At 39.1% G+C, this 26158-nt stretch overlaps 1 protein-coding gene across 11 annotated transcripts in view; it reads right to left on the bottom strand.

Annotated features, from left to right (window-relative positions):
- Positions 1 to 26158, bottom strand: part of POU2F1 (POU class 2 homeobox 1) — a 112890-nt gene that overhangs the window by 48884 nt on the left and 37848 nt on the right. For 6 of the 11 annotated variants that reach the window (XM_088158140.1, XM_088158148.1, XM_088158157.1 and 3 more), the window contains exon 2: positions 4261 to 4326. In XM_088158140.1, the coding sequence (XP_088014266.1) occupies positions 4261 to 4326 (66 nt within the window). Of the gene's footprint in view, positions 1 to 4260; positions 4327 to 9087; positions 9316 to 26158 lie in introns of those variants that run through there. The other 5 variants (XM_014882800.2, XM_088158130.1, XM_014882801.2 and 2 more) reach the window with 3 other exon arrangements.

Genomic DNA, 26158 nt, shown 5'->3' with positions numbered 1-26158 from the left:
GTTTACTCTCTATTCTACTGCTTGCATCTTAAACTTTCTTTGGTGTTTGGAAGCACAGTGCCTCTTCCCCTCTGGATGCAGTCTTTATTCTGGAAGGAATGCTACCCTGGCTGCTTGCATTTATCACAGGATGCCTATGCCTTTTGAAGAAGAGCAAGGAAAATGAAGTGAGTCCAGTATATGGGAGGCCTTGCTTTTAAGGTGCTAAGAAGGATGTGGCACCACTCCCATGGAATCCAAGAAATCTGATGAGGAGCTGGAAAATGGAGCTGTCAGAAGTAGAAGGTCAGCACATTTTAAGGACACAAAAGGACTAGAATATCACTTTAGCTCAAGGTAAGTGTTAAATACAAAACCCTGTCATGATGAAGAGATGTGGCAGATACAATCACATGTATCATGATTTTAACAATCCAGGGTATTAATGTATTTTCCATCTTCATCCCAACTTCCATAACTGCTAGAGCTCGCCAACACCAAAAACAGCCCCAAAAGAGTGGGAACTCTCCATGTCCCATCTCTCCTTTCTTCTTGGTTCCAGCCCCATCCTCCCTGTCCTGTCCCTTCTGGTAATTCACCAGTAGTTTGTTTTGGTTTGGGTGCTTCGTCCCCAGCAAGCTATGGGATGAAATTTCACCCTTACAGTCAAGGTACAATGTTGCCCAAGCATGTTTAAATTCTGGCATAAATTCAGCTGTGTGCTCAGCGATGGAGACTAATACAGTGCTACTCCAGGGAAAGGAACAGAACAGTAAACACTGAACATGGATTATTTTATGGCATTTTGGAATTGTACCTGCAGAGGGTAAAGGCAGGACAAAGCAGGCAAGGTAACATTGCATCTGCAGTCAGGAGAACAACTTACTCTCAAAATTCCAGATTATAATTATCAGATTTCAGCCTGATTTTGCAAACTGCATTAGAAAGGAAGAGCAATGAGGAGCTCCAGATCAGGGGAGATGTGCAGTAAGGTGCAAGAAAGGAACTCAGGAAGGGAAGGCAGCCAAGGAGAAGGAAGATTTCAAAACCAAGTAGTATCTGCACTGTGCTCTGAGAGACATCTCCCAGCATCACCACATTTTCCCTGGTCACTCTCTCCCCCCTCTGCTAAAAGACAGAGAGACACCCCCAATATTAAGAAATTGTAGTTTCCCCATCCACATTCCCTACTAACAAGTTCACCATTGATAATTGCCTGATTTTAGCAGTTGAAGAATAGTTCATGGTCTCTCTCCTACAGAATTCCTTCTTATGGAAACTGGAAAATCAATCTTTGGAAATGAAGCAATGCAAACAAGTATCCTTAGAATCCTTCCAAATACCATCCTTACAATAACTATTATTTTGCTGCTATGTCAACAAATGTCATAATAGTACAGTTTCCATAATCATTATAACCTTGGCTTTCACAGTTCTGTATTCACACAACTCTTACAAGAGAAGATGCATTAAACAAACAAAAAGGTTGAGATGTTTTGGAAAATTTTACACTGCCTATAAAAAGGAGATCAAAAGGGCTCTCCATTTAATTTAAGATATTTTTCTTACTTCTCCTTTCTCCAGCATATACTATGTAGACTGTCAGTCCACAACTGAAGCCTGGAAAAGATTTCTCTAACTCTGCAACACTGATGATCAGTTGGTCAATACATGTTCTTAATAAAACAGCCATCCAACAGCTCCTGCACTCATGTGTTTTGGTTGTTGTTTTTAATTGGTCTGAAATATGGGTTGGTTTTTCAGATGCTTAAAAGGGAAGTCCAGTTAGCACAAAAAATATAAAGCCATAACATATTTCAGGGGCTGTATTGTGATGAATATATTTAGGGGACTTTATGATGTTTCCTCGTAATAGACATAAAAATAAAAAACCCAAGTTTGTTAACTTTCATGGAACTTAGCAGATAGCTCAGAGAACTACTGATGTTTGCCATCTTTAACCAGTGGTAACTGTTGGGTTTTTTTCCTGAGAACACCAGCTCTGCCAAATGTAAATTCACGCTCCACAGTAATTTCTCTTAACATTTTCAAGTCTCATTATCTCACTCCAGTTTAAAACAGGAATGACCCAAACAAGCATCCACTGAAGTTTAAAAGATAGACAATTAGTGTTTACACAGCAGACTCAAGTGATTTACAAATGTCACTGGAAAGCAGACAGTTGGAGAAAGTTACAAAAATAAGAACTCTGAGTGTTTATAAAAATCATCATCACGCATTATCTGGGGAGCACAGGCACTGACAGAAAATCAATGGCACTTCCAGTTCCTCAGCATTCGAGCTGAAAGCTGACTTCTTTTCACTCAAGTATGCACTGAGCCCAGAACCATAATCTAAGTACCCCGATCAGAAGCCTAAAATTACATTCTGTGAGTATTCCTTTCAGAGCCTAACATCTGCCAAGTTGACTAATACAACCAATGCTTGAGCTCCCAAAGAACATCACAAATGCCATCAATCACTATCTCCAGTGGTTTAGGAGCACTACATTTTAAAACAAAGCAATGACTGCAGAACAGAGAGTCTTCAAAAATTCTGGATTACTTTAGTTCATATAATTTAAAAATCAGGATACAAAACAGGAAGGAAAGACTGGAAACATTTAAACTAAAGAAGCAATATTCGAAAAGTTTTAAACCAGTCAAACTTTTGTAATAACTAGCTTTAATGTTAAAGTACTAAAAAATAGTCATTGTATCCCCTTTTAACATGAAAGGACCTACATGCAGTTTACAATCCATTTATTTTATGTCATGACCCCCACCTTCACAATGATGAAATATTTGCCTAAGAGAGCTGAGCTCTGCTGAAACAGATGCAATGCTCCTGTGATAATTGACTGACTACCTTTGAATAAAACAAATCCTCCTCCTTACCAGCCCAGCTGAGATGGAACTGCTAAAGTTGCACTGAGAGAAGTGCACTCTGGAGAAAGCACATGCAGGGAACTGTGGTCACACAGGGGAGGAAATCTGAATTTTCTCAGAAGTTTACACACATCCTCCAGCTACAAGGAGTCCACAGGGATATTTACAACCATTGTTCCCTTGATGCTGTTTATGATCATGAAATATTTATGGCCCATATGTTTTAGAAATAATATTTTATATAATCTTAAACCATTAAATACATAATAGAACACTTCTGTGCAGAAAAATAATTGATATCTCTCACATTAAAAATACAATGACAATTATAGAACCTGAGATGCCAGCAACAAAACGTACATTAATAAGCAGGCAGAGTTCCTTTTGACTGCACCCATATATTGGCAAAAAAAATCCAGCCTCTCAGATAAACAAAATTTAATAGTGTTAATTTCATCACAACTCCAGAGTTTAAAATAAAACTCTTATTATCGAACCATGAAGAGGAAAACTTGTTTTCCTCATAACAAGGTAACCAGACTTCCCTCAAAGCAACAAGTTCTCTCTCATCAGAATGTTCTCTTCCCAAACACTATTCTGAGCAGAGAAAAGATTCTGAGCTAGGCTAAACTACTCACTTTCCATTCAGAACTGTAATTTCTCTTGCTTTCAGAATGAGCATTATATTACCTCCAGAAAGGAATTCAAGCATGAGATAACACGATTAAGTTATAGTGGCTCAACAAGCTTCTTCAATGGCTTAGAATTTGGTCACATCTTAAAAGCATGCCAAAAGGCAGACTGGCCCTGACACAACATCTGTTCTTCCCCACCAAATTTCAAGGTTCTGTTCTAACACACTAAGAAACTACAGAAAAGCTGGCTAACTTTTTTTTTTTCATTTTGATATATTATGCTTTCTCCATTTGACTTGTTCTTGAGAACTGTTGTGACAGCTTGAATGAAATCTAAAATGGAAACAAGATCAGGCAGTGGCTCACATCTGCCAGGGAAAATTTCAACCCAAAAATAAACTATGAGGTTAAAAGTGCCAAAGGTATGCTCTGCCAGGAAAAAATGAGACTATTTATGCAGAGCTAGTGCCACCAGAGCTTCTGTAGTATCAGAAACGTTACAGATAGAAAAAGTGGGAAAGGGAAACCTCATATAAAAAGTATGGATGGTGCCTCAATAAAGTAGGTATGAATAATGCCCTGTATGCAGTAAGGTTAATGACAGAAGTATTCCCAGTTTTCTAATATCACAGGGTGTAGGTTTTTATTTGTTTGGCTTTGTGGGTTTTTAAAATCCCACTAAATGGGTGAAGAAGTTTTGCTTTTAACATCCATTCAATTCCACCAGAAAATATCTGCACCAATTGATCATTTCTTACCTGTGTTCCCGTCCCCACTCTCCATCGATGGTTTACTGGTTTCTGACGGATTGTTCATTCTTGAGTCTGCATCAAAACACAAAGAAAGATTAAACAATACAGCAAAAAATCCCCAAATCTGTTCATACCTTTTTGTTCAAGGGAAGTACAGAGCAGCAGAAATTTGCTACGTACTTTACCCTAATTCAGATTTTAACATAAAAAAACAACAACCAAAACCAGAACACAATACTGAATCTTACAGATAAATATTTCAAAATTTTCTATGACATTATTCCCATATGTGAAAACATGGTATTAAGGGAATAAAAGACAGCATGCTGGAGGGCAGTGATATGTAGGAACTTAATTTTCAATACAATGAAATTCATAGAAGAAAAGATAGGAGGAGGGAAGAAGGAACAATGATTACACCAAGATTCAAAAACATTAAGTCTGACCATCATGGACTATATTATTCTTGTGTTTGTTCCCCCTGCCCCACCCCGACAAAAGAAAGGAAATTCAGTCATTATAATTAAATGGATGCCATTTTCCTAATACTGCATTTCTATTTTACTGGAATGTCACTGACACTAAGTTATCTTATATTTCCTATATATTCATGCAAAACCATACAAGTATAAATTAATTCCTCTTTCTCCCTCTGGATGAATGTATTGAAAAGTCTCTTCCTGGTTTCAAAGCCTGTCAGCTGAATACAGTACAATGCAGAGGGCCTCTCCAGATGGCAGACAGAGAATATAGTTTCCTTATATAGGAATCTATACAGATGTTCTCTGTACAGCATCAGCTTTCCAGCTTATTACCTCCTCATTCCTTGCCACCGACCCCAGAGTGCCACATTATCACAAACCAAAATTACAAAAAGAATCTCAAGACAGAACAGCTCATAAAATGAAGTGTAAGCAAATCCTTGAGCACACTCTTCCATTCCCATAATGAGCTAAAAGCAAGTTCAATGAGCTTAAAATGAACCCTTTACTCCAGGATATTCTCTTGCTAGGTGCTTAAAAGGTTACCTCTGTCATGTACTTTCATCAAAGCGGTGATTTCCAAAATACCAATAGGCTGAAGAAGAACACAGGAGCAGCATTAACTGTGCTGCATCTTTCCCCCACACAGTTCCAAGAATGCCCAGACACCTCAGTGCTGGGCAGTCCATGAAAGCTGGAAATAAAAAAATGGACTATTGCCAAGTACCTGCTACTATCGGTGCACAGGAAAGACAGGGACCTGTTGGAGTGAGTTCAGAGGCCACCAAGATGCTCAGAGGGCTGCAGCACCTCAGCCATGGGGAAAGGCTGAGAGAGTTGGGGTTGTAGAGCCTGGAGAAGGCTCCATGAAGGCTTTACAGCAGCCTCCCAGTACCTAAAGAAGCTGCAAGAGAGCTAGAGAGGGAATTTTTAGAAGGGCATGTAGTGACAGGGGAGAATGGCTTTAAACTGAAAGAGGGTAAGTTTGGACTGGATATTAGAAAGAAAGTCTCACTGTGAGGGTGGTGAGGCTCTGGAACAGGGTGCCCAGAGATGTGGTGGATGCCCCATCCTGAAAGTTTTTAAGGTCAGTGTGGATGGGGTTCTGAGCAACCTAATCTAAAGCAAGGTGTCCCTACCCACGACAGGGGGGTTGGAGGATTGAAACTGGATAATCTTTAAGGTCCCTTCCAAACCAAATCATTCTATGATTCTGTGATCGATATTTTTAAAACTAATATAATTTTCCACACAAATGACTGTAGCAGTCGAACCCAATAGAGCCTTGAAAATCCAGAGGACTGTAACAACCACAAAACTTCCCCTGACAAGTTAACACAACCTCTCCAGAGCCTCAACTCTTCTCAGAATGTTCCTGTGCCTATTCTTAAAGCTTTCAAATGCTTAGCCATGTGTAAAAGAGATCTGGACCATCAATGTTACCCCTAGTATAAAGGCAGACGTGTTCAACTGCTTTTTGAAAGAGGGAGGGAACTTTGAGGAAAGAGGAGAAACTTTGCAGCTGAGTGCTGTTGGCTCACACTTCAGCAAGTTTTGCCCTGTTTTTCACAACCTCTGCTTAGCACATTCAAGCTACAGATTCACAGTCTTGAAAACCAGAGCTCTGCTAAGGTTGCAGGTACAGAACCTATTGCTTCCAGGCTCCTTATTTTGTCATTTTCCATATTTGGACAGCATGATTCACATTCTAGAAACAGAACACAGGTTCCACTGACAAGAGCAGACATTTCTGTATAGACTTGGCCCTCTCTGCTTATATATCCATGTTTCTATCTAGACATTGTATATATCTTAAATTGAGTTTATTGTTGTGGCAACAGCACACTTGTTTAGAGTGATTACAGGCAACATGCATTTGATAGGCAGCATTAGTTCATTCCTTTACACACAGATGGCTACTGAAATGTCACTTTAGAGAGCACCAAGTGGGAATCCTTTGATTTGGACTTAAATATGAAGAGTCCTCATCCAACAGGAAAACGAGTAAAGAGTTTCTACAAGTCAAATACATTTGGTTGTGGAAACCAGGCAAACTCATGAGGCTACCGGATACAGGATGTAATTTTTAAGCCCAGAGCAGAAGAATAGCTTGAACTCAAGATGCAACTGACTGCAAAAGGGAAGAGCATAGGTTGAGAAGGTTGTCTCTCAGAAATATGGAATCCACTTGCTGAACCACTTCAGAAAATTCATACTAGAAAAACAACAGAAGGTCTCCTGTTGCTAGCTTGTTGCAGGAATTGAAGTATTAGAGCCAAGGTGCAGGATACTAATGATAGAACAAGCAAAGCAAACATACCCAGAGGAGGAACACAGGTGTCCTGTGCACAGAACTCAAGCAGGGTAGACACTGTTCTGCCCTATGAGGAAGCTCACACAAGAAGCCTTCCTACACGATGAGGAAGTTAGCTCAGTCACACAAAGTTATCACTGTACAGACCTCTTTCCAAAAAGCAAGCCAGGACACGTTTTTCTGTCAGGCTATGCTGCAAAAAAAAATCCTTCTAGAATAGGTTTTTTAGTACTAGACATACACAAAGTTTACTTAACTACCAAAAGCTTGTCTAAATTAAGAATATTTTATTGTAAAGATCCTTCCTTAACAAAGACCCCAAACATTGCTATTGAAAAAAGCAGCAAGTTGAAAGAAGGATAAACATCTTTCTGGTAGTGCTCAGGTTCAAGTGAAGGATAGCATCCATTATTTCACCAGCTGACTATTCCTTGTTCAGTCTGTGGGCCTTCTGCATGTAAAGCATCAAGAACAATGCCGCTATTTCCATTGCAAATGGTATGACATCCATCTGAAGCACAAAACTGCTACCAGCAAAACACGCTCATATCCGCGGGATACCCAACCTACCGCTTCATTCGATGTCGAATAAAAAGGCTACTTGGTTTATACGTGCTCCTTCAATTTCTGCTTCAAACTTAAAAGAATAAACAAATGAAGTGGGCTAAAAAACCCCAAACCCTTATGCCTTCACCTTTTTTCTTCCTTTAGATCTTCTTTGGGTTTTAAATAAAGGCCCTGGGCTACAACTTCTGCCAACATTATCTAAAAACAAACTCCCCAGAAGGAAGGATCGAAAGCAGCAGGTGCATGATTGAAATCAAACTCTCAGGAGTGAATACATTCCACGCTGCTACTCTGCTAGCAGGGCTGAGGTGTTGCCAGGCAGTGCTGTGCCAGCCTTTCACACACCCTCAGGAACATTTCCAAAGGCATTCAGGAGAAAGAAGCAGTGGACACAGGACCAACCTGAAGCATTATGAGGACTGTACACAGCTGGCAAAGCAAAGAAAATCTTAATGCGGTATATACCATTAACTGTTTCCTTTCACTCATTAAAGTGGAACAGCCTAATACTCCATTTGCACCAGCAAAAATGATTCATTTATGTGCATGGATAAAATAAAGTTTGTGAGTGAAAACATGACAAGAATTATTCAGAAATTAATTTTCAAAAATCACATCATATTCAGAAACAAACATACTCAAACATCTGCTTTAAAATTTACCATCAAAAAATATATTATTTTACTTAGAGATGTAAGTTCTTATAAGATGAACTTATATGATGGAATGAAAAGAATAATAAAATATATATGTATATACATATATATATACATTGAGCTTCAGGGGGAAAAGCCTTGAAAATAAATAAAACCTATTGTAAAATTGAGATGATCCATTACTATAAATAACTTTAAAAGACACGAAGAAGGAATTATGGCATGTCTGTTCTGCAGTCCTGATGGAATCTCAGCGCAGGAAATGTATTATCCCAGTAACCTTAAACACAGCTTGCAACGGTATCAATGGCAACCACTGTGCACTCCCCCTTATTTTCTATTACACACGAAGAACCTTGCTATATTAAAAATACACAGACATAACATACATTCTGTTGTGGAATGGCTCAATACAGTTACTAAATTCCTTCAACACTTAGGCTCCCTCTCATTCATTTTAATGCTTTAAAATTCGTAACACACAGATATGCAAGTCAAGCCCAGTGTTTGTGGAAAGGCAAATGCTTCTCAGACTGAAATCCTAAAAGCAAAAGGTCTGTATTAATATCACCCAAGTCTGTGCAGAGGAAACGAATTCTCCTGGAGCGAGGGAAAAGAGCAAAACAAACAAACAAACCAAAGCATGTATTTCCCTGGTACAGATCGAGCTATCCATCTAGCAGGCAGCTCCTTGCTGCCGATTCACTGGTGAGCTTCAGCCCCAAAAATACCTTCTGCATATGTGATTAAGCCACTATGCATAGTCAATCTCCCAGCCTCGGTGTCTGTAAGAAAGAGCTGAGCTGGTACCCACCTAGAACGTAGTCGCTGCAGTCCAGCATTGCTGTGGTATCCTCTACAGGTTCAGATAGTCCAAGGAACGGGAGAATGGCAATTTCTATCAAATCTACACTACTGCTCTGACTGAACATGAAAGGGAGTGGGGAGGTGGGGGGAGAAATACAACTTCAGTTACACCATAGCAATCTTCAACTGAACAGGGAAACTTCAGTTGCTGTGTGGAGTTTTAGTCTCTACTACTAGCTGTGTCTGACATTGTCAAGGCGACTGAAGCGTGAAAAGTTCCCCTTTTTGTAATAAAATAGAAACAAAGATTGCAGCTGGCAGTTTCCATAATGAAGCTTAATCAGTATGCGCCTGATTAGGGCCTTATGCAAATCTCCTCTCGTTAGCACAGCAGCCAGCACTTTGAAGTCCATGAACAATTCATTTGCAGAGTACACTGAAAGCGCTCCCTGCATAATTTAAATCACGGTATAAATATTTATCAGCTCATTTGCATATTAATTGGCAGTGCATGAAGGGAAAAATTATCTCCCGAGTGCCAGCATAATAATTAGGGAACAAAATGAATTTTCTTCCAATAGCTTGGCTTCTCAGCCCTAACTCAAGCACAGTACCACAGGGGATCAGGGAGGGGAAGAGACAGAGTTCTGTTCAAATGCCACTGAAATGACACGTACAAATTAGAAACAACTCTACAGACTTAAGCACCTTTAATCTTATTCCTGCTGGCAACAATAACATCAGTAATAAAGGGGATTTGGAAAAAGCTTTCTACACAATCCAAATAATCCCACGAAAACAATTAGCAAGGTAGAAGCTGAACACAAAGCTGTTAAACCGGTGCTTGCACATCTGCGTGGAGTTTTCCACGTCCAAACACGCACTGTCTCAGCAAGGTCCCGGGAAGGGAAGAGAGTCCTACCAGGGCAAGGAAGTGGCACGATTCCCTTTAAACAGCTGAAGAGCTTGGTGATTCATTATCGGGTAATCCCTTTGCCACGGCCAACTTAACAGCAGCGGATGTGTCAAGTATTGTGTAACATTTGACACCCATTAATCTATCCCTAGTGAAATCAAAATAGATTTAGTCTTTTGCTTTCCAATGACTTCCAAAAAAAAAAAAAACAAAAAAACCCACCAAAAATCTAATACTAATCCCCTCAAGCACGTACACAATATGGCTAAAGAAAGCTTATTGCAGAGTTATGGTTTTTGAAAGGGGCACGTCACACCCACGTTGCATCTTTGAAGCATTCAGTGATAAAAAGAATGTGCTTGCTGCTGTGACCACAAAGTATGCTGGAGCACTGGAGAACTGAGAAGAGGCTTTGGTTTATGGAGAAATCAATCTTCTTTTCCAAAAGTGGTCCACAGAAGTAAGTGGGCTAACTATGAGGCTCTATTAAACCATCTCAAATAGTTTGTTTGCTACTCAAACACTTGTGTCCTAAACAGCAAGAACATTTATATAAAAATTCAAGTATGATGTGGACATCACAAAATGTATTACTCCATACTCTGATCAGGCAAAGGTAATATGATGATGATGCAGATGATTACAGGGTTGAGCCACCCACTTCCAGGTGCTAATGTGAATTTAAAGAGTAAGTTGTTTTTCTCTTTTTTTTTTTTCCTTTAAAAATACCCTAGCTGTACTTTTTTTCTCCTCATTTCTGAAGTGAATTCAAGCACCACCTCTCCAAACAAGAGTGAGTGAGAGAAAAGGGACTTCTCAATCATCCAGTACTGACTGGAATTTATTTCCACGCTTGACCTCTTCTTCTGTTCAGGTTCATATCTCTACTTAACACAAGATGTTCCCAGCTATATATTTAACATGAGTGATCTACACTTGAAAAATATTGCAAGAAGAGAGGGAGAAGGTGCTCCCTACTACAAGGAAACAACTGCATGTGCTGAATAGGTTTCCCCTAGCACCTTGTTTCCAACTTGGTTTTCTACTCATTGACGTGTCCCACTGAGACCTCTTGAGGCACATCTTCATGGTTCGCAGACCTTCAGCAAACTTCAGTCCTGCATTCCTGCTTTTGGAGTGCACTGGGAGATAACCCGTTTGCTTTATGGGAAGAGCCTGGACACTGACGGTGTAACAAACCAAGCACTTGACAAAGCAGGTGGCAGCAGCAAGCAGGACAGCAGGGCTCTCCTCCAAGCAGAGCGTGTTGGGCTGCTGGCACACAGGTGCAGCCTCCATAGAGCAGGAAGTGGCCGTTAAATCGGGCACGCGTGTGGCCGTGGCTGATCTGCCTCACCAACATCAACCCCACCACAAACCTTCACTGCAGCTCTAACGTCCACTAACAGCATCATCGAAATTAAAAATTATGGGTTCACCTGTCAAACTAACAACTGGTCAAACAAAGGAAGAAAAGTAAACAAAAAACCACCCTAAATCAAACAGCCAACCAAAACCCCAAACCAAATGGTTCTTTCAGTGGTCACTTCATTGTTTGACAATTTTATTATCTTCTCTTTTATCTAAGCTCACAGAATCATAGAATGGTTTGGGTTGGAGGGGATCTTAATGATCATACAGCTCCAAACCTCTGCCCTGGGCAGGGACACTACCACTACACCAGGTTGCTCAAAGCCCCATCTAGATAGGCCATGAACACTTCCAGGAATGGGGCATCCACTTTTTGTTTTGCTCTGGGCTTTTTTATCTTTGTTTGTCTAAATTTACCATTGACAGTGTTTTACTCTGCTGTAGTAAAGGAGGAAAATGTCTGGGGAGGAGCGGTGCCTATCACTCTGTTCCAAAACCAGTGGTGGAACACATTAGTTTAATGTTCTCTTTCGGTTCTGCCACAACACTGCCATTTCTTTTCTTTACTTATTTATTTCTTTTCTTTTACTTATTAAAAGTTACTTAACACCCTGAACCAAGGACATACTTCTGGTACTCATGTTGAAGCAAAACAGCACTCTAGGCATTGCTCACAGTTGCATTTTTTCCACCAAAGGCACCTCTCAGAAGAGAAAATGTTGCACCTTGTGATAAGTAAAAGCCTCTTCACATCCAATGAAACTACAGATACCCCAAAAAATGTGTCTCTCCTCTTCAGCCAACTCTACAGTTTTTACATTAATGATTTTCCCCCCATAATCCTATTCAAACTCTTCCTCCTTAAAACCTAAGGAACTAACAGAGAGCCAGGTATGACAAAGGTGGATTTTCTTCAGCCAAACACTTTGGAACTTGAAGATAACATTTCAGGAGACTTTCTACCCCATTCACTTATTTTTGCCACTTTCTATGTATTTTCCACACCATACCATTTCAAATGAATGTCCTCCTTTTGCAGTCTGCCCCACGAATACGTCACTTTCTTTATTCAGTTATAATGACAATACCTCATTCCTCAATAACTCCACTTTTGGAAAGGGAACATCATTTTTACCTGTAGACTACGCAATTTTTAAATTTTTTTTTTAATATGGATGTGTTTCCATATATTACTAAAATGTCACTTACTACATGCCCTCGATGACAGGTAAGAAATTTCTGCCTCCATCCAGCTCAGTGACAAGCATGACCTTTGCAAACTTCAGGGCTGCACTTTCTGATGAGATTACCCAATAAGCCAACTCATTATTTCCCTTTTAAACAGTGTACTTGGAGTGAAGTGCAAAGGAATACATACAAATGGAATACAAAACACAAGGAAAGGAAATACAGTATTAACTGCAACATCAGCATGCTGCCTTCATTAGTGTATCAATGCCTAGGACATTTTACCTTGAAGGTACTACACTTTAACTCAAGATATTTCCAAGTCTCCATCCCACAAGCCAAGCCAAACCAAACCTAACAAAAATTTCAACAAACACAACTCCAATGTGCTATGTAAAAAAATCGTAAAAATCACATACTTCAACAAAATAAACTGTTACTAAAGTAGGCACAATCCTCTTAGAGAAATTACAGACAGACAGCAGCCTGCTCATAGCTAGGGCTGCAAACTAACTCTAATTTTAGCCACCACCTTTGACTGTGGCTAACAGAATTCATTTTATCAAGAAAATTGGTAAGTTTGCTCTGAAAGCCAAAGAGCAGTTGTCTGGAAAAGTCAAATAAAATTGGCCTGTTTTAGAATTCCAGTCATTAGGCAATTGCTATGAATTGGAATTTTAGTCTTCATCTAATTTTACTTCTCACAAAGTCAAATCATAACTATCCTTTAAGACTTTCAACCAAACAAAATGCCCTTCAAAATTCCTTTGTGTACATTTTTAAAGGAAATTAAGCATGTGGAGAGCTAAGGAGGAATGATAATTTATCTTATCAGTGCAGGACAGTGGATAATTGTAAGCACCTGATACATTAATATAAAAAGGTTTGTTTGTGGGTTTGGTTTTGTACGCCTCAACTTATTTTTGTACACAGAAGGTAGCAACTACCATGGAGTAAGTATTTTTTTTCACAGAAAGAAAACTGTATTGATGACAAATTTACAATACCACCACAAGAGGAGGGAAGCAAAAAAGGCGGGCAGTGATACGATGAGAGAAAATAAAATAAATACCTTTATTAAAAAAATACAGAATTAAAACTTCCACAAGCAAACAGCCTTATTTCAAACTCACAGCTAATTCTGTCATTCAGGTGCATCATCTGAACACTTTTGCCCTACCCTTACTGCCTACAAGCCATGGGACATAAAGAAAGCCTCCATATTATATTTACATAAAAGTGGGGTCTTTTTCATCCTGTTCAATGTTTTCTTTTCAATAGCAAAGGATACAAATTCAGTGCAGTCAAACCTTGTTGTCTAAGTAATGTTATTGTCATAACGTTTACTTAGAAATGATGGAATATTTTGAAGAGCAGCAAGTGTTAGGTCTTTACATCACCTGAATTAAGCTCTCATGCTCCACTCATTATGTTTTCATGACTATATCATAATGGCTTGAGACTTTCTCTCTTCTGTGTTGTTTCGAGTGGTTTTTGTTTATTTACATGCATCATAAGCACTGACTCCAGAACTTAATTCATAAACCAACCCTAAGTGTCACACCTTTGAAAACCAATTTGTGTTGTTTAACTAGCATGTTCCACCTGCCACAGAGATGTTGCACATTAGCACATTTTATTGTCTTCAGGGCGTTCACCTCCTTTCAATTTCATTTGAAGTTAGCATAGAAAATGAACAAATGCTGATCCCACCACACTTCAGGTATGGTTCAATACCATTCCATATTCACTGTTCTAGTAAACTTGGATATGAAAAGTAATATGCAAACTTAAGCAGGATATTTTTCAAACATACATAAAAATTTCTTAAAATGTGACTATTGTTATAGGAAACACCTGCTTTGAATTTTTGTTCACTTATGCGGGTCTCATTCTCCTTTAAAATATTTGTTTTCAAATCTAAAATGCTTCTCACTGGCAAGTACTGAACGCCTTGGGTAGACATATATTGTCTATTAGTTAACACCTCTTCTATTTTATTACTTTTACAGGATTTGCATGCCTGATATTACTTTTCAAAAAAGGACTGCAGGATAAAATAAAGTCTGAAAAGAAGACTGATGTGAAGTTACATGAACAAAACACAAGGGAGGGCTGGAGAACAAGATCAGTAAAACTTCAACATTTATCCAAATTAGGAAAAAAGGGAGAATTTGAGGATGCAGGTTTATGTTATAGTAGTACTGAGGAAAAGAAAAAGGCCACATTACTTCCCCCTCCTCCAAACAAACAAACAAACAAACAAACCCAAAAACAACCTCATGAAAAGCTTGCAAGCTTTTATGGATGCTGCATCTTGGGGCAGCTGGAGAACCTGGAGCACCACCGGGCACCAGCCCCATGAGGAATGGGGTGACCCTAAATTTCCCCTGGCAGGGAACACCAGCCAATCCTCATGCACCTCCTGGACCTCAAGTGGGGTCATTTGTTCCCTCAAATTACATTTATGGGAATATGTCTTCCCCACATGCTACTGAAATTGTACACATATTTGAATGGGAAAGGTAAATGCAGTTCATACTACCAACACACCAAGCAATGAAGGTGGCATAAATACTGATAGTTTCAAATTGTTATTGCAATACGCCCTAAAAATACCAAATATTTCAGAAAAATAAATATTATCTAATATGCAAATCACAACACAATTGACTTGCCTTGACATACAAAGAGTACTTATGCCAAGCTCAAATATCGAACAGAAATATTTGTTTTAGCAGCTGTATCAACTATAACACTCTGTAAGCATCACTGTATGTGCATTCCAAAAGCATTAATTTTGCCTCCCTGTGTCCACTCACATAACAGGGACAGGCCCTCAAAGCTTACAAATGTTATTTTCAAACTCACCTGTTAATCAAAACATAATGCCTTATGCCAACATGCTGTTTCCCCGTTCTCCACTTTGCCAAAGTAGCAATTACTAGTCTAGCTTGATGACCAGGGGCTCTACAAAGAAGAGACTAATTCAGTGTATGACTTAACCACACAGCACTGCTCAAATCCCAGAGCCTCCACACCACTTGCCATTAACTACACTACAGGTCACTCTCAAAACACATAAATCAAAGTCATGGATTTCAGCTTACAATGAGTCCTACTGGAGCCAACTTGATTCATCAATATCAACAGCCCTGACAGTATTTAGCTCTAGTTAGCTAATTAGGGTGTTTGACAAACAAATTAATAGCAAAAAGCACATGCAAAATCTCTGCATTTCACTGCATGAATTTAAGTTGCACGGCTGTTGTGCCCACGCTTTGCAGGAACTGCTTTTGCTCTCTCTTCCTTAATAACTATCTCAAATCCGAGGAAGGATATTGCTTTAATGCCCTCAGCACACTGATCCAGACACTATTAACACCTGTAGGAACCAGAAGACATGTCATGAGAATGCTTCTTTCTGAAGCTTAAATTATTTGATCTCAAAAGAGGAAAAGGCCAAATTCCAGACAAGCTGCTTTGTATGTTACAAATTGAACAAAAAATTGCCAGATGCAAGATCTGAAGAAAGAAACAGAGTTATTCACACTGCAGACACTGATTCCATCCATCAGCACACATATCCAAGTATCTATCATTTTGGCTACTCACAGCTAACATAAGACTATATTTGCTATCAGCCAGAAAAAAAAAAACAAACTAATATGCAGTGCTTGGGCACCTGGGTCTTTAATTTACAATAATTTAAGAACAGCAGAAAGTGAAAACCACAGCATAACTACACAGGTTAAGTACGACCTACATGAGCTTTTCCAGGAGATGGTCACAAGCTCGGTTTTGCCCATTTTAGCACCTATGCTGTGCTAAAGCAGAAAAGGCATTGATCAGCTTTTCCAGGAAATAACCACAAGAAGGGGTTTACTAGAAGCAATGTTTAAGGGCAGGCAGCAGGACTGACACCTGTGGCTGTGTTTGCAGAGGATTTGCTGGGAAGACATGCACACTTCTATCTGCAGGCCCATGGACACACCACTGAAGACAGGAACATCTTGGTTATTTCTCCAGCAAATCAGAGAAGAGGTAAAACTTTTCTACACTGCCTCACTTTTTGTAACTTATTTTGATTGGAACTGTTAGCTTGACAGGGGTAGAATCCTCTGGAAAAAAAAAATCTACTTTAAAATTACAGAGTAAAAAAAGAAAATTGAAAAAATTAGGTCAAAAGGTCTAACTAAAAATTTTCAATAGTGACACCCGGAATACTTAAAATCTTAGTTGCCTGTTCCTCAGTAAAACACAAGTCTCATATATGTGTATTCCTTTATTTTTTTTTCCACAGAAAAATCAAAAATTCAAACCAAGACACTTAATTTAGGGCTCTGTCAGTACCACAATCATGGGCCATTAATGCTGAGGCAGCAAAAAACAGCATTGCTGCCCTGCTGACTCTTACACAACTACACAAGAGAATTGGTCTGTCTTAAAACTACTCCAAATACAAGAAGAAATAGTAACCCAAATCTGGTTTATAATCCAAGAGGAGTAATGTTTACCCTGGTGAAACACAAAGTCAGAAAGGACACAGAAATTAATAAATGGGAAAGATGGTTCCAGCTGGACTATTGCCTTAAAATATTCACTGTCTACAGCTTCAGTCCACTCCTATGTTACACATCTATCTTATGAATTCTGCCATGCAAACTATGTAACAAACAGAAGGAATTAAAATCTCAAACCAATTATTTACTTCCTCTTTAGGGACACTGATTCTCAGCACTCTAACACTGACAACTTTTATCAAGTACACTTACATATTCACATACCCCTCCAATGCCACTCTGGAGAATACTCTGATTTCTGGTCTCACACAGGCAATTTCCATGCTCAGAAATGGAAATGTGATTCCCACACCGTAAAACTTAACTATAGAATCGCTTATTTTCATCAGATGCATTGAAGAAGGCATTAGAATTGCAAGGTTTTAAAGTAATGAAAATGGGGAGTTGTTGACTGACAGAAGCAGCAGCAGAGTAACAAATACAATTATACCACTAAGTAGTTTAGCACAGACACAGCTTAGAGCACTAAACCCCAAATTCAAGGAACTGCTCACATAAGAATTTAAAAATAACTACAAATAACCCTAAGATGTCACAGTAGACCAATCTACAGAAATTAAACAAGTACACCTCATAAACGTCTGAGACCTCTGTATAAAACCCCTGTAGGCTGATCTAGAGCATCAAGCCAGGCTGAAAACTGGAATTCTCAAGGGACACCATAGCTCTGGTGACATTAACAGCACAGCAGAACTGAAGCTGTTTACAAGTAGATTCACATTAACTCTCAGAATTTTTCATATATATATTTTATATATACTTTTTATTTATGCATATTTTGGTTTATATAAAACATATAATTATGTTACATATAAAACATACTTATTACATACAGTGTATATATATTACGTTTTTTGGGGTTTTTTTAAATAAGGTAGTGATCTCAGATTTCTCAAAGTTTCTAAGCCTACTGTTCTGAAAACAGTTTACATGTTCTGTTTTCCTGCAGAAAGATACCACAACAGTGCCAACCCAGAGGAAGAAATGGCATAAAGAGCAAGTCAGCATACAGTGCCGTTTTCATCACTTTTGTCCAATCTTGATCAAAGAGCAACTTGCTGTAGTGAGAATGAACAAGCAAGAAAAAAAGTAAAGCCCTTAAGTGGCAGGACACCATCATCCCCAAAAATCCAGCCACAAACAGCCCAAAAGCTGCCAACTGACCACCACTGCTGACTTGAATGAAAATCATTCCCCAGCCTTCTTAGGAAGTCAGTCACTGCTGAAAGAAGAGCAATTCAGTATTCAGGAAAAAACCCTCAAGCTAAGCTCTCCAGCAACACTCAATATTGCACTGACATTTTAATACTGCACCGAGTTGATCTAACATGCCATTTTAAAAGGACCTGTATTCCACATTGCTTTCACAATCCCTCACCATCACAGAGAGATTACTCATTAAAAATGCAGAGAAAGTTAGCAAATTCTATGGGATTTAACTAAGTCAGAGGCAATTAAAAAAAAAAAAAATCCTCTGTGACATTCCATTTCCAGCAAGCCTCACAACACTGGTGAAATGCATGTAAAAAGGCTACAAAATTCAGCACCCTGCATGAGCCTGCAAGAAGCGTGAATACGAGCATCTTTTCCATCCAATGTCACAGTCTCAAAATGACAAGCCCTTTTTTTGCCTGCCTACCGGCGAGTCTACACTCTTCTTTTCTTCTTTTGAATTTTCCCCAACTTAAATTGAATGCAAATAAGCCAGGTGTGGTCCCCAGAGCAGTAATCTGCAGATAGTCCCCACCGAGTTCCCATAGCAACTTGCACAGCTGGCCACGAGAAGGAGGTTGTATCTGCTTCATATTGGCTACAGAGTTTAAACACTCAGCAAGTGAAACACCAATTATCGCATCTTGTAAAGGAAACATCTACTTAAAAGCATATCCATTTTTCCTTGATTAACACAGGAAAATAAACTTCTGGATATGCTCCTAGTTCAGCAATTGCTCAGCAAGTCAAGTGAATATCTGTTATTTAGAAGAGGCAATACCTATGAAGGAAATGGCTTCTCTTTTCTGCTGCAAGGAACTGAAGTTTAAGAAACACTACAGCATTTGGAAAATGCCCGTTATTCTGTACCTTGCCACCAAGAAAAAACACAACTGGAAGAGAAAAGTCAGAAACTCAAATTTTCCTGGACAAGTTATAAGACTTCCACAAGATAGTACCTCTCTGACAAGTGTTTTGTAATATATCAAATTTTCACTGTACTCTTTCTGTATCAGCTTTCAGTGTAGAAGTCCAAAGTTACTCTGCCACTGACAAACAGCTGTTCATTCCATACAAATCCTGCCCTTTGCTCCTCACCTACAAACACGGATCCCCCTTCTATTAATTCCACATCTTTCTGCATCCTGCACACACAGCTCACTACTTTGACTGCAATTCTTCACTCCAGCCTTCTCCCTGTGTCCATTCCATATCAGCTGGCTAAACAACCAGGGAGAAGGCACTGGGGCTGATTTGGAACCTGGGCAGGACTGACTGGCCACAGATATGTACTGGATGGTTAACACACCAGAAAAGCCATACAGATAAGGACAAGGCTTTCTCTGGTTTGCCTTTGGCATAGCCACAAGCAGGAAATCTCTCCTCTCCTCAGACTGTGGTTTCAGGTTAGAATAGTCCCTATAGGTTTAGGGGAAAGGATGGGCCAAGGCATCCCTGTTAATATCCTACAGCTCTTGGGAAGCAGGAACACAGATGGTACCTAAGACACTGCCCACCCTCTCCCACCCACAATTACAAATCAAAGACTTTTTGGGGCAGATGATGTTGCTAAACATGAAGTAACCTCAACAGATTTTTCTCTGCCATGAATCTGCACTGCCATCCCACTGAAGCCCTGCAAGCTCTGAGGAACCAGCCTGCAGCAAGGTGTCCTACAGTCTAAGCATATACAATAAAGAACATTATTTTCTATTTTGCTTTGAATCTATCTTCTTCTGTAGCACTACTTTAATGTCCCCTACTTCTTGCACAAAAAGGATCCATTAACTGTAGGCTTCTATTACCCCTCCATGACACTTTACTGACTTCTGCCATATCCCCCCTTAGCTCTGTCTTCTAGGATGATAACCTCACGTCTACACGGTTGTCCATTAAAAGTGTGAATGGATTCCATAAAATATTCCTAGTAATGCTTTTCTACATATTTTCTTTGATGTCTGAGGAGAAGAGCTGCTCAGTCTAGTACCCAAGAGAAAGAAGCACTAATGGATTGTGGCATAATGCTATTTTTTCTTATATTGCTTTGCACTCTGATCTTTTCTTGGTAAGTCCTAGCATTTGACTGGCTTTTTAACTACTTGTGTGAAAATACAAGTGATTTTTCACTTGAGTGAAAAGACAGCAGTTATTTCCATGAAAAATTGTAACATGAAAGATCTCATACCTGAAGCAGTAAGAATCCCTATATTAACCGCACATAAACTCAGGATCTTCTCTCTGATTCACCAGGAACTTAATATCATCGAAATATCATCATCTGTTCAATTTGGTTAAAACTGGACAACTATTTTTGAGGAAGAGTGGAAAGGCAAAGTCAGAAAAACATAACACGATCCTCTCTTTCCTTTGGAAACCTGGTTAAGCAAAAATAACAACATGATGCTTATCAGTCCCCAAAAGAGCAGGAGGTTGATAAGAAAGAGACTCAGCATCAGTTACTCCTGTGTGTACTGACTTCACAAAATGTCTGTCCTTGTACCTGGCATAACCATCTCTCAGTGATCCCTATTCTTCAAGGAGGGCATGACAAGCTTACCCAGGAACACTCAGCCTGTAACTTCACAAGAGGCCACCATTATGCCAGTTATCTCATATGAGAATGTACATTTATCTAGGAAAGGGGAAGTATAAACAAACAGGAGCAGTTCAATGAGCATATTGGACATTAACCATAAATTTTATTCCTCCATAACATATATAAGACACCGTACACCTGTGAGCTCTTCCCATTATCCCACCTGTGGGAACTAGCCTTAATCCATCACTAACTTGAAAGCTGCTCATTTGCTTAAGTACTTTTGGTTTTCTTCTCTACCCTTTCTGCCTTCCAGATTTCTTTTCTTTTTCTAATCAGCAGCACTTCAAAGAAACAGCTGAGCTGGTGGCATTAAAATGACCAGGGAAACAGACAAAGCTTTAGCAGGGCACAACCACTGAGCAAGAGAAACATGCCATTTAGTGTTTGAAATGATGACTGTAAGCCCACTCAATTGGGGGAAAAAAGGAAAAATCACAATTCATTAGAAGGAAGAAAAAAATAGTATTCCCCCTATACATCTGGCAAAATTTACACTTTAAGAACCACACCATATTAACATTGACAGTCCACTGCATATTATTAAAAGCCAAAGACCTAAAAACTGAAAGCACTCAGTCTACATTGCAATCCAGTAAGTTTGCAAAGAAACAAAAGAGGCAGAGTCTGGAACCTGAGAGGCTGAAAATTAAGAGATTTTACACTGGAAGTGAACATGTAATTTTGAAAGAATTAGTAGTAATACCAGCTAATACTGGTAAAACAAATAAATATTTAATGTCAGGTGTTAAGGAGGAGACACTCTAAATGCAAATTTACTCATGCACATACACACATGCTCTCTGCTCTCACTCATATATATCCCTTACACCAACAAAGAGGCAAGTTTTGTACATCTCAAAAATATACAAGATTTAAGTACATATTGATTCTGTCCTCTATAGCTCTTATCTCTGCTGTGGTTCCTTTTCTGATATTTGTCACATGCTGAGGACAAATTTGCACTGAAATTGCCCATATGCAATTCAAATGTCATTTGACCAACTCTAACCCTATACATGGTACTTGCTTATCAACAGCTTAAATATGGAGCACGGAGGGGAAGGGAGAAGGTAATAGGGAGGAGTGAAGGTTTTGCCTTCTGATGAGACCTGGAGATAAACACAACATTTTTGTAATAAAAGGAGGCCCCTGAGCACCTCCTATGTAACTTCAGCCTCAACTTCCAGGTGACGGATTAGATTAAGAACAGTCTCATTAAGACACTCTAATAGAGCTATAAACCATTTCCTTAGCTTCAGCTGTTAACTGGCAGTTCATTTTTTATAAGGCATGCCCTAAGACTGCAATCACCAGCACCAGTTTCCCACAACTGGATCTTACTGTGCACCTTGGACTTTGGTTAAAGAGGCTCCCTTAACCATAACCCCTTATACTCAGTGAGCAAGTCACTGTTCACTAGGTCAAACTTGGTGTAACCAAAGTTCCAAATTTTAAATTCAGTTTGACAGGTTTTTCACATTCTGAATCCATCACATCTCTGGCTTTGTTAGCAACTCTCCTGATGTTACAAATTTCCTAGCAGCACCATAAGGTTAGACTCAACCATATTTGTAACTCAAGTATTGTGTTATCACAGGTATTGCCTCACTCCAAAAGCTACTTCCTGACTGTTAATTCATCACAATTCAATTAATTTTTAGAGTGTACATGTTCCAAAGCACAAGCTCCTCTACCAAAAGTGAAACCCACATCTTTTTTTTGCTAGGTGTTTAAAAGACACTCTGCTTAGCTGAATTAAAATGCATGGGTAAGTTCCCAGAAAAAAAAATTGGTGACTTAGACCCCTTTGCAGTAATGGACCTGATAGTAGCAACTTCACCAATATTTGCATCCAATGAAAACTTCATCACTGGAGTTTCCATCCTTCTTTCTGATCCCTGGCAGATACAGAAAGCACTTGCTGAAGAAAAAGCCCCAGCCAGTAGATTTTGACTTTCCATTAACAACTGTATTGAGATTTTTCAGTTATCCTGTCCTTAATCCTTTTAGTATGTGTTACTATTGATTTTGTATCACTTTAATTTGGTAATCAATGAAGTAAGCCATTCTAAATCAGATACATTATAAAAGAGTGCATTTTATCAATACAATTACAAAACAGAGCTTTAATCTTAACAAGAACTGAAAAGGCTTACAGCAAATTCATCTGAAACGACTTTCTCTCTCTCACCACAGAAAATTGTATGAATTGACATTAGATTATTTTTATTGACCAAAAATATCTATCAGCAAATAAAATTATCTAGTTACTCAAGTGAGTGCAACTGACCTCCAGCTTTTAAAATAAAACTGCCCCATTTTTTGACATAATTGACTCACTCATTTTTCTACCCCCTCTCTGCAGCTTCCTTGGTCACTTAAGATTTATTGACATCAACAAATACATAAAAACAACAAATTAGAGAGGTACCTTTCCAGCCAGTCTAAATTACTAAAGGCAAACTGCCTTGTCTCACAGATTTTAAAAATCCAACTCATACAATCTTTCAAGCATTCCTCTTCCTCCCCACTCCCATTTATTTTGAGAATGGCATTTTCTCCCCATTTTTAGGAAATATTTAAGACCACATAAAAGCAGATGAGCAGGTGGTGCTCTGTGTAAGAACAGAAATCCTCACCCTTCTGCACATTTCAGAAAGTGCCCAGGGACTACAACTCCACAGGCTGGTCAGTCAACCTAACAAGTGTCTCTCATTAAAGAGGGGAGTGGAAATTTCATAATTTCCTCTATTTTGGGGGCTTGTACCTTTTTAGCACCACTTTATCAGGCCAGAGAGGTGTCTAATGCAGAAGCTGATAAATGGGGAGCAGTGGGAAAGGTGCTGCTGTAGTGGCTCACTTTGGTTCATGAAGTCCTATCTGCAGAGACATTAATCCTGCATCATGCAATCATAACAAGTGTTGTATGCAAATTTTGAAATAAAAGCATTCACTGGTATTACTTGAGCTTTATCAGCTTGCTAAACACCATCAGGAAAAATACATCAGGGTACTCCAAACAATTCCTTGTGTATTTGTATTTCATTAGCTTGAGAAATGTAATTCCAGATGACTACATCAGGCAGTACTTCCCAAGCCATGCCACTGCCTCTCTTCCTTATTTGCTAACCAGGACATGACCACTGTGGAGAAAAAAAAACACAGACTGCTATTTCAGAAGGAAAGTACAGAGAGCAAACTGACAAAGCTGGAGCTGGAATCCTCCTAAGCCAGCAGAAAGACATTGAAGACCAGACTTCCATTTAGACTCCTCTTTGCCTCACCAGGAGAGGGGAAGCCATATAAGGTATTTATTATATTTATTCTTCAATAATTTTTCTTTTAGAATCTAAAAATCTATAGCATCCTTCTAAATAGCAGAGTATGGACAACTCCTTGTCTATCAAGCAGCTTTTGCTGATGGATAGTAGTTACCCAGTAGCAGAGGTACAGTTTTAAATAAGTCCTCTGAGTTTATTCTTTCATTTCCCTCATTTTTGTATTAAAATATCAGCCATCAACACTTGTGCATTCACCATGAGCTGTTCTCTCAGAGATTATCTGGCTGCAAGAGTCAACAGGTAGATACAACATCAGGAAGTCTCTTCAAACAGCATTCCTCACAATTCCTCTTTCATGCTTTACTTTACTATGCAAGTTTGAAATCCTACAGTATTACTTCAGATGACAACTAACCTACCCTATGTGCACAATGAATCATCAGTTTGCCTATTAAATTAACAATCAAATTAATGACTAATTTATTAGGGGTTTTGTCTTGCTAATTACAGAAACATATGTATCATACTATAAAGGCCCTTTTTATTGCTGCTGAGATCACCTTATTTGGTTTTAACAGCCATTTTTACTAATAAGTTTTTTTTTAATTATCACTCTTGAAATCAGACATACGTTCAGTTCTCAACCATTTGCCCACTATCTCAGCTGAATTTTTAAACCTCCCCAGCACCAATTTGATGTTCCACATGCTCCTGACTTACAAACTTACCCACACACCCCTACTGTGAAAAATCACCCTTGCTATTTCTTTGTCAGGTTTCTGGTTACACTTTGATGGTGGCAGACCCTGGCCTTTCTCCAGAGGCTCTCTCTCCTGGAAAGAGATCTTGTGCACAACTAAATTTAAACTTTGCTTCCCTAAGCAGTCTTTCCAGCTACACATTTCTATTCAAATCAACAGATAGCATCTGTTTAAATGGTCATAAGAATTGTTGCAAAGACATGAACTGCTGAACCTAAAACCTGCCTGACTGTGATTAATACAAGGTACAAGAAACCTCACAGTGGACACCCATGGAATAGCCCACTTACCAGAGAAGTTTCTTCCTAATCCCCTCTGGTTAGCACTTTATTTGTTCCCTGTTGTATAATGGTTTTTCAATTCTTTACAAAGGCTTTACAAAGCTTTCATTTAACCTAGCATAATGTACTGTAAATGAATAATCCCTTTTCTTTCCTGATCCTGTTAATCTTTTGGCCTCAGTTACATCTCACAGCAGTGAGATGCAAATGTTAATTATGCAAGAAGTAGAAGATCTCTATTTTGATTTCCATCTGTCCAATACAAGTCCAGAACAAGACACAGATAACTGAGTGCTTTTCTATCACCATGGGAACATGATTGCCAGGAACATACCAAGAACGTCTCATATTGACTCCCAGAAGTCCCAGTCAAGTACCTTCTATCCATCCTTTATCTCCTTTGTTGATTCATATTTTTCACAAACCTCTGATTATTCTCATTATAACTCAATCTTCCTCAGGGCTGCAGAAACATTGTCACACTCACAGAACATCTCCCTCTTGTTTGCATCATGGAAGTCAATTATCTCATCTACAAGACACGTGTAGATGTAGGAGTAGTTGAAACATTTTATTAATGTGATAGTGAAAACAACCAAAGTTGACAAAGTTGTAGGGCAATCCCCTTTTCCCCTAGCCATCCCTCCCATGGGGTCACACCACCATTCAACTCACCCCATGGCTGGCATGATTAGCCCACAGAACTAGGCATCTGAAAATTAACCCTTCTGAAAAAACAATTCTGGCAGCTCAGCTCCCAACCTGGATGCCTGCAAAATCAGACAAGCCCAGCAGAGCAAATGCCATTGAAGCTAGAACCAATCAGAATCAATCTAGTTTGGTTTGAATTGTTTAAACCACAGCCTCACAATACTTCTATACTTTT

The sequence above is a fragment of the Sturnus vulgaris genome, chromosome 2 (genome assembly GCF_052056855.1).
Source record: "Sturnus vulgaris isolate bStuVul1 chromosome 2, bStuVul1.hap1, whole genome shotgun sequence".
NCBI classification, from domain to species: Eukaryota; Metazoa; Chordata; class Aves; order Passeriformes; family Sturnidae; genus Sturnus; species Sturnus vulgaris.
This window is presented reverse-complemented; position numbering and strand designations above follow the sequence as displayed.